The sequence below is a fragment of the Zootoca vivipara genome, chromosome 9 (assembly GCF_965207765.1).
Source record: "Zootoca vivipara chromosome 9, rZooViv2.hap1.1, whole genome shotgun sequence".
Taxonomy (NCBI): Eukaryota; Metazoa; Chordata; class Lepidosauria; order Squamata; family Lacertidae; genus Zootoca; species Zootoca vivipara.
Window position 1 is genome coordinate 26797197 of NC_142592.1, and position 14987 is coordinate 26812183.

Here is a 14987-nt window from a genome sequence, read left to right on the forward strand (position 1 = left end):
AAAGCAGTTCTGAAATGAAATACCACACCAATGAGAAATGTTGGGTCAGCCACTGTTAGGACAAAATGGTCTCTGCAGTCCTGCACTCATAGGCCTGCAGTTTTGCTAATCCTTTCTAGTGAACAACAACAATTTAGCACTTGTAAAATAGGAACCGCTACAGCGGGAAGGTAAACGGCGTTTCCATGTGCTGCTCTGGTTTGCCAGAAGCGGCTTTGTCATGCTGGCCACATGACCTGGAAGCTATACGCCGGCTCCCTCGGCCAATAATGCGAGATGAGCGTGCAACCCCAGAGTCGGTCACGACTGGACCTGATGGTCAGGGGTCCCTTTACCTTTATAAACCAGAATAACGCAGATTTTTCCATAGGCACCCAGACCACACACCCCACCCTCTACTATCATTTCTGGAGACCTCCTGCTCCCTCTTTGGTAGCCTTACATGACACCAGAAGGTCTGGCTGAATACCTGAATAAGAATCCTCTTAAGGGATTTGCAACATTTTGTTGCAGAACCACCAATGTTGTCAACCTAGGTTGAATATATGTTCTGCAAGCATGAGCCTAATAAATCCCATTGATTGCAGTGGAACTTGCTTTCAGGTAATTTTCCATTAAACCAAAGTCTTAATGTTTCTGGGACTCAGCTACACCTACACCTACCTGCAAATAAAACATTTTAAGTGTGTTTGAATCCCTGCGACGGGGTGAGCTCCCGCTGCTCGGTCCTTGTTCCTGCCCACCTAGCAGTTCGAAAGCACATCAAAGTGCAAGTAGATAAATAGGTACCGCTCCGGCGGGAAGGTAAACGGCATTTCCATGCACTGCTCTGGTTCGCCAGAAGCGGCTTAGTCATGCTGGCCACATGACCTGGAAGCTGTATGCTGGCTGCCTCGGCCGGTAAAGCGAGATGAGCACCGCAACCTCAGAGTCGTCCGTGACTGGACCTAATGGTCAGGGGTCCCTTTACCCTTTTAAAGTGTGTTTTAAGTGCAATAAACAATGTGACACTAGATGGTGATTGTGAGCCTTATGGAAAATTCAATGTATTATTTAAAAATGCTTTAAAAAACATTTTCAGAACAGTTTTTATATGTGTGTAGGTTCCACCCTGAATGTATTTAAACACACACTCACTCTCTCTCTCTTTCTCTCTCTCCCTCTGTTGCATTCCTGTGTAGAGGCAAGAACAGATATGCCCCTTGAATTTCAGTAGGCCTTCTGTGCATGTAACGGCGAGCAAGTTCACAATTCTAGTTGGGATGCTTTTATCTCCTAGCAGCAAGCAGAATAAACATTGCTAAGTAGTAATCATTTATACAACCAAAAACAATAGGAAATTTTTTTGCCACCCCACCCCCACCCCATGAGTCATACTACAATGTACATTTTAACAATTGTCTGAACAAGTCTCATGCCTATAATAATTTTCTTCCCTAAAGTTCAGGCTATCTGCTAATAGTAACAGGCTATCGCCACCAGTGGAATTTATTTATTTCGCTGGATTCATTTTCCATCCTCTGCCATGAACTACCCTAGCGTCAGTCACAGCACAGCAAATACATCAAAACAATCAGTAAACTATTTGAAAACAAAAATCAGAAGATCAAAATCGGTAAAAAACAATTACTCAACTGTCATATTATATTACATAGATTAATCAGTTCAAAAGACCTGGTATGGGATGAAGTGGTATCAGGAACTAGCCAACACTGGAGCCAGCCCACCCTATGCCTCCTGATATTTTGGTACAAAAGTAGAACATAAATATTTTGGGGAACAATATATTTGTCAATATAGCATTTTTAAAATTAAAAGTGAAGCTACGTTTCAGGGTTGTTGTTTTTTTAATAAAAAAGGGATTTCAAAGAGAAAGGAAAAGAAGTAGAAGTTCATTTTGAGATTTAAAATTCTGGTGAATTGGAGACACCCTTTTTCCTGTTTCCACAGCTAACCACCACTGCTAAATTGGTGATTCTATGACTTTTGCCACATATTTAAATAGTTGCATACAGACAACTCCCCATTTATGTGTGAGTTACATTCCGAGGCACCGTGCGCATCAGTGAAATGGCATATATTTGATACCCCATTGGAAAAGCCTGCAAACACCCCGTTCCACCTCTTTTTGTGACTTTGGGGGGTCACTTCTGGGTTTGGCATGGTGTGTGCGTGTGTGCACGTGCACACACACACACACACATACTGAATGTGCGTAAATGGGAGGTTGCCTGTATTTTAAATTACCCAGTGACAATGTGATAATACGGTATCTTTGTGTAGCAATAGTGAAACATGTCTCTAAATGGCACTAACATTTCAGAACAAGGGGATGAAAGAGGGTTGAAAATCAACCTGATTTGAGGGTGTAGTGAAAAGTCTCCACTTTAGTGGTAGCCTCAAATTTGTTTGCTACCCAGGGTTTCTGGGGGAAAGTATGTATTGTGAAGGATGGCCTGGTTGAAACATCTGTTCTACTTTATGATGCATCTTAGTTTGAACATAGCATCAAATCCAGAGATGATCTAGGTCACCGCTCCCAAACCTGTAGCTCATCTTGCCCACAAGCTCTTCTGGCTTAATGTGTACCAGATTCACAGGAGAAGTGTATTAAAGTATTAACTTTTCAGAGTTCTCAAGGAAGTAAGCTAGCAGTTAGGGACAGGAGAGAAATTTGATTTTGTTTGCCCTTTAATGAGAAACTTCTCAGTTTGCACTTCTTGAGCCAACATACCAAAACACACCTATCCTCCTGAATTTGCACTTTGTGATGCGGTTCAAGTACTAATGTGCACAAGAATAGATATATCTATCATTGGAAGTGCATTTAATGAGAAACTACCTAGGTTTGCACTTCTTGAACCAACATGGGGAGACCAAAACACAGCTTTCCTCTTTAAGTCATACTTACCTGAATTTTGTAATGATGTTCTTTATAAAACATTGTTCGGGAATGTGTGTTATTAGTGAAAATAACATACAAATATCCAATGTAGTAGTAGTAGTAGTAGTAGTAGTAGTAGTAATACCCTGACCATCTGACTGGGTTTCCCCAGCTACTCTGGGCAGCTTACAAAATATATAAAACATAATAATTAGGGGAAACGGCCTGTGAAAATACATTTTTGAAAGCGGGTTTTGCAGCACTAATCAAAGCCACATACAAAAATGTGTTGGTTTGGTGAAATTTACACTGATGAATACTTGAAAGGATTTTTAAAAGTAAATTGCAAATTTCTGCAAAATTGTGGGGAACTTAAGGTTGGAAAAATGAGATACTGTAACTGATTCATCCCTACTAGTGGCTAACCCCACCAGGTGGGAAACATAATCCTTAAGAGTTTCTCCCAAAAGCCCATGTTCATTCTGCTCTGTCTTTGAGGTCCCTCTCCTCACTAGGATTTCACACTGCTTCTTAGTCTCATTTTAAGCCCATTTTGCTTCTTTTTACTCATTTGGGAAGATTCTAGGAAACTCAGGTTGCTTGCTTGGGAACAAGCCAAAACTTAATCCAGGTAAGATGGAGTTGCTTTGGGTGGGCAAGTCACTTAATTTAGAAGGTGATGTTCAACCAGTTCTGGATGGGATTGCACTCCCTCTGCAGCCCGACTTGTTATCCGAGCTCCTAGACTTGTTATCTATAGAAGCGCAGGTGATCATGATGGGTAGGAGCCCCTTTTATCAGCGCAGACTGATACACCAGCCATAGTCACTGCAGGTATGGTAGTTCTGGCCTTATTTATCAATTCCTTGGTTACATCTAACTTTGACATCTGCAATATGCTTTATGAGGGGCTGCCTTTGGAGATGGGTTGGAAGCTTCAGTAAGTGCAAATTGCAGCTGTCCAGCTGTTTTGGAGAATATTGCTCTGATATGGTACCAGTGGCATGAGCTAGCTGTTTGCAGGCCCCATTCAAAGTGCTGGTTATGGTCTTAACAGTTTAGGACCGAGTTATTTGAAGACTGACTGCACTCCTTGAGTTTCAGAAGCCCTGATCCTGGAACTAAAGGTAAAGGTAAAGGGACCCCTGACCATTAGGTCCAGTCGTGACTGACTCTGGGATTGCGCGCTCATCTCGCATTATTGGCCGAGGGAGCCGGTGTATAGCTTCCAGGTCATGTGGCCAGCATGACAAAGCCGCTTCTGGCAAACCAGAGCAGCACATGGAAAAGCCGTTTACCTTCCCGCTGTAGCGGTTCCTATTTATCTACTTGCATTTTGACGTGCTTTCGAACTGCTAGGTTGGCAGGAGATCCTGGAACTACCAGTGGCTAAAATTGATGGATACAGGAGATGCCACCTTTTTGATGGTCCTCGCCCCCCACTTTCTCCCTCAAGATTTGCATGAGACTCTCACTTTGACTTCCTTTAGATGAGAGGTAAAGATCTTCATTTTTCAATCGGTTTTTGGTTAAGACAAACTGAGCTGATTGTGACATATCACACGTGATCCTGTCTTGGGAAGAAGGGACTGCGGTGGCTGAACATGGGGCTGTTGTTGTTGTTTTAAATCAGCTGCCTACCTGTTTTCTATTTACTGAGTTAATTTAACTGATTTGACTGATTATTTAACAATGTTGTTTGCCTGTTAAGCCACTTTGGGAGGATCTGATTCTGAAAAGTAGCATACAAGTCATAACAATACCAACAATAATATAAGAAGCTATGCAAGGCTCAGGAGAATCTGTGAAACTTTGCTTATTTTCCATTCACAATCCTAACATTTTCTGTGGTTGCTTCTGGAGGACATCTTGTTTTTGCAGATCCAGAGTCTGAACACCCCCCCCCCCAAATTCATACCAGACTACTCCAAGGACCACTGGCATGCCTAAAGTTAGATGTCAGGTCACAGTGAATACCAGAGAGAACACTTGTGTTCCTGCTTCCTAATGGAACAGGTAATCATCAGCATTTTAAGGTTTTCCACTCTCTCATTTCCCTGATCTTCCTATCCACTCTACCCTTGCACTGCCCAAAGCCCCAACATTTTCATCTTGAGTTGCCCCTGTTGCTTCTGAGGTGTCCATTACAGCCTACTCAGTCCCAAGTGTCCTCCCAAGGGCCACATTCCCTCAAGTCCATCCTCCCAGGGGCCACATGACAGGGATGGGTGGGACCAGAGGCAATAGATATGACTCCTCCCTTTGGACACTAGTCTACATTCCACCCATACAAAATCTATCCGTCCTCCAAACAAGTGAGGTGGATTCTCACTGTCCAAGGACACCTTCTGGCCACAGAGGCACGTGAGCAGAGTGTGGAGCAGGAGGCCCAGTGAGAGGTGTGGCTCAGATTAATTCTTGGGTGTCAGACTCTGGATTGCCAAAGATTTTGGAAGGTTAAATAGAGAAGACTGAAGAGCTACATTTGATGCGTTTGGAGTTTATATTTATCAATGGAAGTTGAACTGAACACCGAGCGACCCATTTACACATGCACGTGGAAGTGTACACGTGCATAACATAGAAGAATGTTTTCTGTATTCAGATAACTTACAATAGTCCCAAGTATCAATATTGTGTTTGTGGCTTGCAGATCTCTAGCACAGATTGGCTGAGTTTATGGGATAGCTCAGAATGTTTGTTCAGGAAACTTAAGCAGTTTGCAGGCAAATTCTGTGAGGAGCGAGAATGCTGTCAGGTTTTAAAACTTGCACTGAGAAAAGATCACAGGAGGTAAAGAAGCTCAGAGGCAAAAGGAAGGGTGCAGAATGAGCAATGGATTTAAGAGGGAATATGAGGAGAATGAGGTTTGAGATGAGTGGATGAGAATAATGGAACTGAGACATTGACAATGACATGGGCAGGCAAGGGGTTGTTGGACTACAACCCCCTATCATCAGCCTCACCCAGTATCACTGATGTTCAGGGATAATGATGCCTGTAATCCAGCACCAAGGGCACCCAGTTGGGTGAGGCTGGTCCAGAGTTTGAGGGCAGTTCTGCCATTTGAGGCTTTTGTCACCATAGCATTGTGAACGGCAACCAGAACGAGCCAGGAAAGGCCATGAAACCAATGGAGAGAGGAGGTAAATGAATGTTGTGTGTTGATTTTGATCCTAACTTGCCAGTTCTTTGATCAGTCGGTTCATTTCTTAAATGGAAGGGGAAAAGGATCAGAAATCACCTGTCAAATAAAAGTGAACACTAATAATAATAATAAAAAGTTATGTCAGAATATAGATAACCAGGTATAAGAGGCTAAGCCATGGTTTGATTTGGCATTCCATGTGGACCCTGAATCGTTGTCAGTCTCTCCCAAGCAAACTATGGCCATTAAACCAAGAACCACCTTGGTTCCTGCTCACAGTTTATGGGGAGCAAAACAAACCACAAGTCTGGTTTCACACCTAACTCTAAGCCGAACTAGGGTAGGGCAGCAGGGCTGGGGGAATAGCAAAATGGATGCCGTTTTCCCCTCCTTTGGGTACCCACAGCTTTGTTCATTCAGGCTAAGCCATTGTTTGGCTTAGTGTTATGTGTGAACCCAGCCATAGTTTGGTGTGCGTAGAGCAAGATTCTCAGAAGCAACCTTTTCTTTCTTGACAGTGTCCACCGTGTCAACTTCTTTGGTACCTCTGAATAGCAGAAAGTGATGCTTCCCCCCCTCCGGGGGGGGGAAATCTGAGTCACGTTAGTAGTCGTTTTGAAAGATGCCACCTAGAAAAAGCAACCCGATTAATTTATGGAGGTTTTCAGAGCAGAACCAAAAAACGCACTGTGTCTGGCACAGAGCAGGAACTGTTAACCCAAGTAGTTAATTTGAGAAGTACTTGTCTCTGAGGCCCAGTCCCACCCCCCAAAGGCTAGTTGTATGTGCTGGGAGGGGATTTCAACAGTATTTGTTGGCCTGGCCCCAAAATGGCCACCAGTACCAACATTTGACAGGTACCAGTTGTAGTTGCTGCATTCCTGCTGGGCACCAAAACTGATCGGCCACTTAAGGAGTTATGGGGGAGGGAGGGGGGGCTGCGCTTCCATCCATTGCTGCTATCTTTCTAATAATTTATTTGCTCCAAAACCAGCCCCGACAGCCCCCCCCCTTTTGTAGCTTTGCCGTCTCCTTTTCCTCCTGGTGGCCTTTCTCTCCGCCATCCCCCAACGCCCTCCCACCCCACCCCAATTTTTTTTATTAAGAAAAAAACACCTCACGACCCTCATCCCAGTTTGCCACCGGGGGAGGGGGAGGAATTTCCTATTCCCATCCCTAGCAGGCAGGTCACTCACAGGCTCCAGCATCGTGGTGGTTGTTTGGGGGTGGGGGGTGGGGAGGAGAGACAAACTCTCGTCGTCCAATCCCTCCGCGCTTATCCAACTATAGCTCTATTTTCAAGGCCCCCCCCCCCATTTCTCTTCCTCTCCCGGCGTGCCTGATTCAAGGCAGCCGAAAGGCGCGCTGGGTCCTCTCCGCGTCTTTGCCATGCGTCTCCTCTGGAGCTGAAACGGACCGGAGGGCTGCGGAGCCCCCGCTCGCCTACGACGAGGAGCGCGCGCGTCCCGCCCGACCGCCCACCCTTCCTGCTCTCTCGTGGCGGCGTTGCAAGCCAGCCTCGACGTCTCTCTCCCCCCCCAGCCCCCCGAAAGCAAAAAGGGAAAGAAACCCCCCCCAAGCGTCTATTGCTGCGGCGTCCTGCCTTTCCACTCCCGTGCTAAATTGCAAAAAGAGGCTGCAGCAAACACCCAACACCACCATTATTACCACCGTCGTCGCCACCTCCTCCTCCTCCTCCCTTTCTCCTTTTGGCAGCACCAGGACGTCCGGTGTGGTGCTGCTGCTGCTGCTGCTGCTGCTGGGGGCAGCGCGCACGCGAGCTCGCCTTCGGCGCCTGCCGCTTTCTTCCGAGGTGCCTGGCCGGGCGAGCGAGCGCTGAGGCGACGAGAGCGCGGCTGCAGCCCAAGCAAAGGAGCCACGATGAGCGCGCGAGGCGAAGGAGCCAGCCAGCCCTCGGCTTCGGGAAGCGCCGCCGCCGCCGCTTCCCAGGAGCAACCTGCCACCTCGGAGCCCCCGAAGAGGGGTCGTGGCAGACCCAGGAAGCAACCCCAAGTTAGTAGCCTCGACGCGGAGAGCGCGCGCAAAGCCGGAGTGGGGGGTGGGGGGCACCGGGAGGGCACGTGCCCGGCGGCGAGGAAGCGGCGCGTGGTTGGAGATGCGACGGTGCTGGTGCTGGTGGTTGCTTGCTGCCACTGTTGTTATTGTTGTGGCGGCGGGTGCATTTGCTGACTGCTGGAAAGAGGATCGGGGGAGAAGTCCCTCTTGGCTAGGACAGAGGGACACGTGTGTGTGTGTGTGTGTGTGTGTGTGTGTGTTGGATTGTCCGTCTGTATGTCTGTCTGGGCGCGCGCGCTTGTTTCTTTTTAAAAGGCGAAAACTTCCCTCGGCCTTTCTCCATTGTGTGCCCGGGAGGGTTTATTTCGGTCTGGAGCTCCGAGCAGCTCGGATCCCACCAACCAGCGCTCCGAGCAGATTTTAAACTCGAGGGGTGTGCAAGCGGGGCAGCAGGCAGGCTGGGCTCCCCGGCTGCCTTTGCTACGTCTCAATCTTTTGTGTGTGTGTGTGTGTGTGTGTGTGTGGTTGGTCTCCCAGAGGGCATTGCCGTCCCCGGTCCTCCTTATCTTGACTATGGGGGTTTAAAAAACGCGCCACACTCCTCCGGTGCGTATGTACAAAAGGAGACCCTCCATGATCGCATGCATGTCTGCGTTATCTCTTTCCACCCCCACCCCCCTGCACCGGGAAACCCGGCTTGCTTTTTTTTTTTTGAAGAAGGGGTGATTCTGTCTTGGGAGACACCCGCCCCCCACATCTCCTCGGGCACTTTCTTGCAACCCATAATCGAGCTCCGTTTTGCTCGCCGAACATATAAGAAAGACGCCTGGCTCTCGCTGCCTCTTTGCACAAGGCAGTGGGAACGCCAGGAATACTTTGTACTTCTCTAAGTAAACAGGCCAGTGGGGATACCGGCCTTTTTCTCTACATACACGCACACAGTCTGCGGATGCAACCAATTAAGCATTGCAGTTGTAGCTCAGCGGAGCCGGCAGGGAGAAAACTGCATCCTGGCCGGGGTTGCTGCTGCTGCTGCTGCTGCTGTTTGCAGTGTTTTCGAGATCCTCGGAATTAGAGATCGGGCAGTAGGGATACGCGAAGTGCATTTAAAACTTGACTTCCGCGGGCTTTTCTCTCTCCCCCCCTTTTCTTTTCCTTTTTTAAAGTTAACTTCATTCATTATCGTCAAACCACTTCCTTTCAGAGCAAATCAGATGATCAGCAAGCCGATCTGAGCCCAGAAATGCAAAGAAACTCCCCTGAAAGGGGCGCCTCTTAAGCTTGGAACGAGGGTGGATGAGCACCCCCAAAGTCCTCACCCCCCGCCGCTCCTAGGTCCACCCCCCTTTCTCGAGCGAAATGCAATAAAATACCTTTCGGAAGGATCGCATGCCCCCTCCCTTTGCGTTACCTTTGTTGAGCTATCACGACGTTCCTTCCCCTTCCCAGTTCACCCACCTACCCCAGCCTGCATCAGCCTGGTTTTTTTGTTTTCGCAAAAAGTGTGTGTGTGATTTGAGAATGGAATGTTTAGGGTTTCAGTGGATTGTACAGAAAGAGCTACCCCCCCCCCAATGTGGCTCCCCTCTCCCCCCCCCTCCCAGTCAGTGTTCAACATTGTTTCTGTTGTGACTCCTTTGGAAGGATATTGTGTCACTTAAGTTTCCTTTCTAGCCCAAGAGTTTACCAATAGGGAGAATTCCAAGACTCCTTTGACAAACTGAATTTAATTAGTCTTACCGCATCCTGTAATCCAAATGAAATGCTCAGTATTTGGAAGTGGATGTGGAGGAGATAGATATATATTTTCTTTTAGTCCATATGATTCACTGAATAAATATTTGGAATATCTGAAAACTGAAATCATATTCAGATGATGATTTTTATTGACTATCAAACAGAGAAGCCATTGGGGAGCAGAGTGAAAACAATCAGTGTTTTTGTATACCTTGAAGCCCAGGCACCTTTTAAATTCTGCATTGTTTTTCATCTTGCCAGGACAGCACTCCACACAATATATAATGTTAAGCTATAGAACAAGACACAACTCTCTTTGTAACTTTCAGATTTTTTTTTAAAAAACTATAATTTAGAGAGACTTCAGTATTTTAAGTTCTTTCATATTGGAAATCTACATCAAAATTAAACCTCTTATGTGATTGCAAATGTAAATTAAATGAGTAATTATAAATCAATTGTGAAAAGCCATGAATGATTAGAATTGCAAACGTCATCCTTGATTATAAAGGTTGGGGAAGTTTATATAAACTTCCAGTAGGCATGAACAAATGTTTTAATAAAATGCACTCACATTAATGTTTTTATGCTCTTTTTATTTTATTTCACTATTGAAACTGATTGAGTAACTGACACATTGTTTGTATTGTGCATTTTAAGTGTCCAAGGTTGTGAGATTCTTGCCACAATAGCATGTTTTCTTGTGTTTAGGAACCAATGGGAGAGCCATCTCCTAAAAGACCAAGAGGAAGACCTAAAGGAAGCAAAAACAAGAGTCCCTCTAAAGCAGCGCAAAAGGTGAGGTTTGCTCACATTACCACCCCCCCTATCAGCCAATGTCCAAAGGATTTCAATTGTGGAACATCTAATTTGCAGAGTTTGTGCCATTTTAATAATATTTCATGAAGGGGTGTTGTAGGAGGAGCCAATACATGCCGGGGCAGTTTTCTTTCCATTCTGAAATTAGCAATCCTTGGTTGCTACTTAAACATATTTAAGTTCTGCACTCTAGGGTGCTGCTGCAGAAGAAATAAAAATTGAGTGCTGAGAATTAAGTACATTTTGAATGTCTGTCAATAAAAATGCTAATTTTGCAGGCTTCTACGTTATATCCAAACTGTCTGCTGCAGCAGAGTGTTTTGTTAAATGTGTGGATGGGAATAAAACCAATATGTCTTGGTGAGAATCAGGGGGTTTCTGAAAAAGTTTTAATTATTAGAAATTATTATAGGGCATTGTAGGGCACTATGCTAGCTTATGCATTATGTGGTTTGCTGGATTCATTTTGGGGGCAAGTTTTTGAAAGAAAATAGAAACCATTTTTGAACCATCATTACATTTTGAATAATTGTCAGGAGATGGGAGACACCAACAGATTAGTTGTAATGAAGGGGTGAATCCTTTTCATCCTCAGTTGGTTTTTGACAAGACTTTCAGGTTCAGTGGAAGTGAAATAACTTTTTTATCTAACAAATGTACAAATACTGAACTAATAATATATATTTTTTACCAGAAGAATACTAGTGACATTATGAAAGAGTTTTATGGAGCTTTGAAAATAAACACTGGAGTCATGTTTCTGTAGACAAGTCACCCAGCAGTTAGCACCAGCACTCTTAATTTACAAGCATATTGTTGAAAACAAAGTCTTACCAAACCTGGATATCAACTGTGGTGTATATTCTCTAGCTATGTAATTTTAAGAAGCTATGTGGCAGAATGCCTTTTAGAAGACTGTTGTGGGCTCCTCAGATTAGTATGGTGGTTTGTGCTTGTGGGAATTAGTCCTGTTATGTTTGATAGTTTTCAGGGTTATAAAATACCACAGCAAGTTATGATAAATTTTACTTTATTTAGGGACTGACTGTGGTTTTGTGTCTGTTTTATTTTAACTTTTGGATATCAGTACAGAAAACCTTTCCCTGTGCGCATTCTCTCTCTCTCTCTCTCTCTCTCTCTCTCTCTCTCTCTCTCTCTCTCTCTGCTCTTCCCCTTTTCTCTCTTTAGCAGCTGAAGTTTTAAAAGGTATATTCAGCCAGCTAAGTGGTCCATCCCCTTTTGTTAAGGGTTTTGTCACCCTAGTCTCCCTGTAGCATTCTCTTAGTTGACTGTTCCTCATGTAGCTTTTGAGGAGGGGTGGTTAACCTGTGGCCCTTCAGATGTTGTTGGACTCCAGCTCCCATCAGCCCCGGCCAGCATAGCCAGCGGCCAGGAATGATGGGTGCTGGAGTCCAATAACATCAGAAAGATCATAGGTTAGGTACCTGTGCTTTAGAGGTATATATCTAAAAGAGATATATATTTACAACTCAAAGTAAGTTCTATCATTTTGAACCTCTTAGGTTGCAATCATACACACAGTTACTTTGGAGCGCAAGTCCCATTGAACACACTGGGGTTACCTCTGAGTAGATATAAGATTACATTGTAAGTGGTCAAGCAAAAAAAAGTGTTAGGGATAGTCTTTATAACCTGCAGTTAAAATTGTGTTTACAGCAAGGGACATTTAAACATTTATAGAGCTTAAACAACAAATAAACTTCCTACCAAAATTATTTTAATGCACACACTATTGATTGATTAAAAGGATGCTTATGATTGCAGGCCTACGGAGAAATAATAACCAACCTACATTTGTAGGAACATTTTGGAATATAAAGTGAATTTTAAGCAAAATTACAGACTGAAGCAGCTTAATTTTGGAGCTGCAGAGTTTGCTAAGTTTGTGAAGACAAAAGCTACTCACTTTTGGTTTACTATAAATTTAGTCAAAGGTCAGATCATTGCTATTAAAATACTTGGTGATTTTAAAGTTACTAGTCTGACTTTAGTTTCTTCAACTGAATCATATCAACATTGCTTCATTTATGCTGAAAATAAATAATCAGTTGGATGCCCATTGAAATGAATGGATGTTGTCTAATATTGCAATGTGGTGGCTGGGCAACTACCATTCATTGAAACTGGGACTATGTAAGATGTTCCAAATGGACATCTTAGTAAATAAACATTTAGTAAACCTTTCATAGCAAAAATCATAGTAAAGGTAAAGGGGCCCCTGACCATCAGGTCCAGTCGTGGCCGACTCTGGGGTTGTGGCGCTCATCTCGCTCTATAGGCCGAGTATAGGCCGAGGGAGCCGGCATTTGTCCGCAGACAGCTTCCAGGTCATGTGGCCAGCATGACAAAGCTGCTTCTAGCGAACCAGAGCAGCGCACGGAAACGCCATTTACCTTCCCACCGGAGCGGTCCCTATGTATCTACTTGCACTTTGATGTGCTTTCGAACTGCTAGGTGGGCAGGAGCTGGGACCGAGCAACAGGAGCTCACCCCATTGCAGGGATTCGAACTGCCGACCTTCTGATCAGCAAGCCCTAGACACTGTGGTTTAACCCACAGCGCCACCTAGTAAAAGCTACATGCTGGTTGAACTCAAAACAAATGATCTGTGTCTGATATTTTTGTTTATGCAGTTTAAATGTTCACATATGAGTTGGTTTGTTATCTATTTTCAGAAAGTCTAAACTTGGTAGGAATGCTTGCATGTAAGGAAGTGATCTGATTCTAGAGATCTGTGTGTGCATTTGGATGTACAAGTTGCCTCATTCATTCATTCATTCATTCCAATGGAGGGAACAGACCCACCTTTATGGAAGACAGTTTACACAGGTGTACCTCCTGCATTGGAATGAATGGGGAAACTCCATATATGAACAGCATGGTTGCGTTGCAACTTCTACGCTTGTAAGAATTCCCTGGTTTTGTGTCTAAGGTTAAGGTTTACACCTTCGTGTGATGCTAGCATGACATACCATGCTGATCCTTCAGAGCATTTGGTATTACTGTATTGCAAAAATTTCTGTTCTTTAAACAAAAGCAAAAAGCTTCAGTTTTGAGGATGTCAACTCTTGAAAATCATTTGTATCGTTGTGAGGCATGCTTGTTCATTTTTTTTTTAAAAAAAACTTCCATATGGTTTTATTTCCATCTTTCAAAGCAGTGCTTGTTCACTGCTTAAGAGCATTTTACCCTTAAAGATGGTTCTATATGCAGTGAAAAGTGGCTGGAATTTCTGGTGAAGAATGGGTGGCCTCTTTTTCAAAGGGAGCTAATTGAAATGTATTATGCCTACAACATGCCAGATAAATGTGCATGGCTAGAATTCACAGAGGAGACCTAAGAAGGCACTCATGATTAATTGATCAGGTGTTCTCTTGCAAACTTGCACATCATAATTAAAAATGTATTACACAACTGACAGGGAATTTTTTTTAAAAAGAAAGAGGTAGATTGCTTTGTTATATTTCAACAACCAATACCTCTCCTGGGATGTTGATTGCTGTGTGCATTTAAAATTTCTTGGTGCATGATGAGTTGTTGGTTAAAAAAAAAAAAACTTGCAAGGCTTGTGTCTGGACTTTGAAAACTGGCCTAAAGGCATTAACAATCCCAAAACTGAGCTTGTAAAGAGATTAGCAGTGTGAAACTTGACAATGCATATAAAATGCTGCAGGAACATTTGAGCAGTGTGTTTCATGTCCGCTGCACAAATCTCAAAGTGTAGGCAGGTAAAAGCAGTCAGGTAAAATCCATAACTAAATGAATTCATAATCTAATAAAATGTGTAATGTTTGAATCCATGCAGAAATTATGGTGAGAGATAACCAATCAAAAGATGAGAAGTGCATTCCCTGTGCTCATATATATTTAGAGCTGTGCCCCTTCCCTCAAACAAATTCTGATGTTATTACTTGAAAACCTATTCTCTAAACATTTGGAAATGGGTAGCTACACGCTCTGCATGTAGGGTTTTTTGTTGTTCACGTTCTGGGCTTGGGCTTGATAAAAACACAGAAATAATTAACACCTAAGAGGTTAGAGGTGATGCCAGATCAAGTTCATCCCAGTTTTAAAAGTATAAATATATTTTGAAAATAAATGATTTATTAGGGTGAAATTAAATAATGAAAAGCAAGCTACTTTAAGAATAGGAATTCTTGTAACATTTGTATTGGGGCAAGGCACATTTTGCACTAGGAAAATGGGCTTGTGAGTCTTTAAAACAAGAAGCCAGGATTGGGCTTGAATATCCTTTAAATATGGCTATGTTTTCTATTCCTCAGTTGATCACCCACAATCAGACTTGGACAATGAAGCATGATTTGCATGTGTAAACCTTGTTTATGTGTAGGCTGCTGCTTA

The 14987-nt window shown here is 43.9% G+C and overlaps 1 protein-coding gene across 3 annotated transcripts in view; it reads left to right on the forward strand.

Moving 5' to 3' along the window:
* Positions 1 to 7355: 7355 nt before the first annotated feature.
* Positions 7356 to 14987, forward strand: part of HMGA2 (high mobility group AT-hook 2) — a 135322-nt gene continuing 127690 nt past the window's right edge. Inside the window, exons 1-2 of one of the 3 annotated variants that reach the window (XM_088652545.1) lie at positions 7356 to 8045; positions 10497 to 10583. In XM_088652545.1, the coding sequence (XP_088508671.1) occupies positions 7914 to 8045; positions 10497 to 10583 (219 nt within the window). In that variant the 5' untranslated portion in view covers positions 7356 to 7913. The remainder of the gene's footprint in view (positions 8046 to 10496; positions 10584 to 14987) is intronic. The other 2 variants (XM_035128506.3, XM_035128509.3) reach the window with 2 other exon arrangements.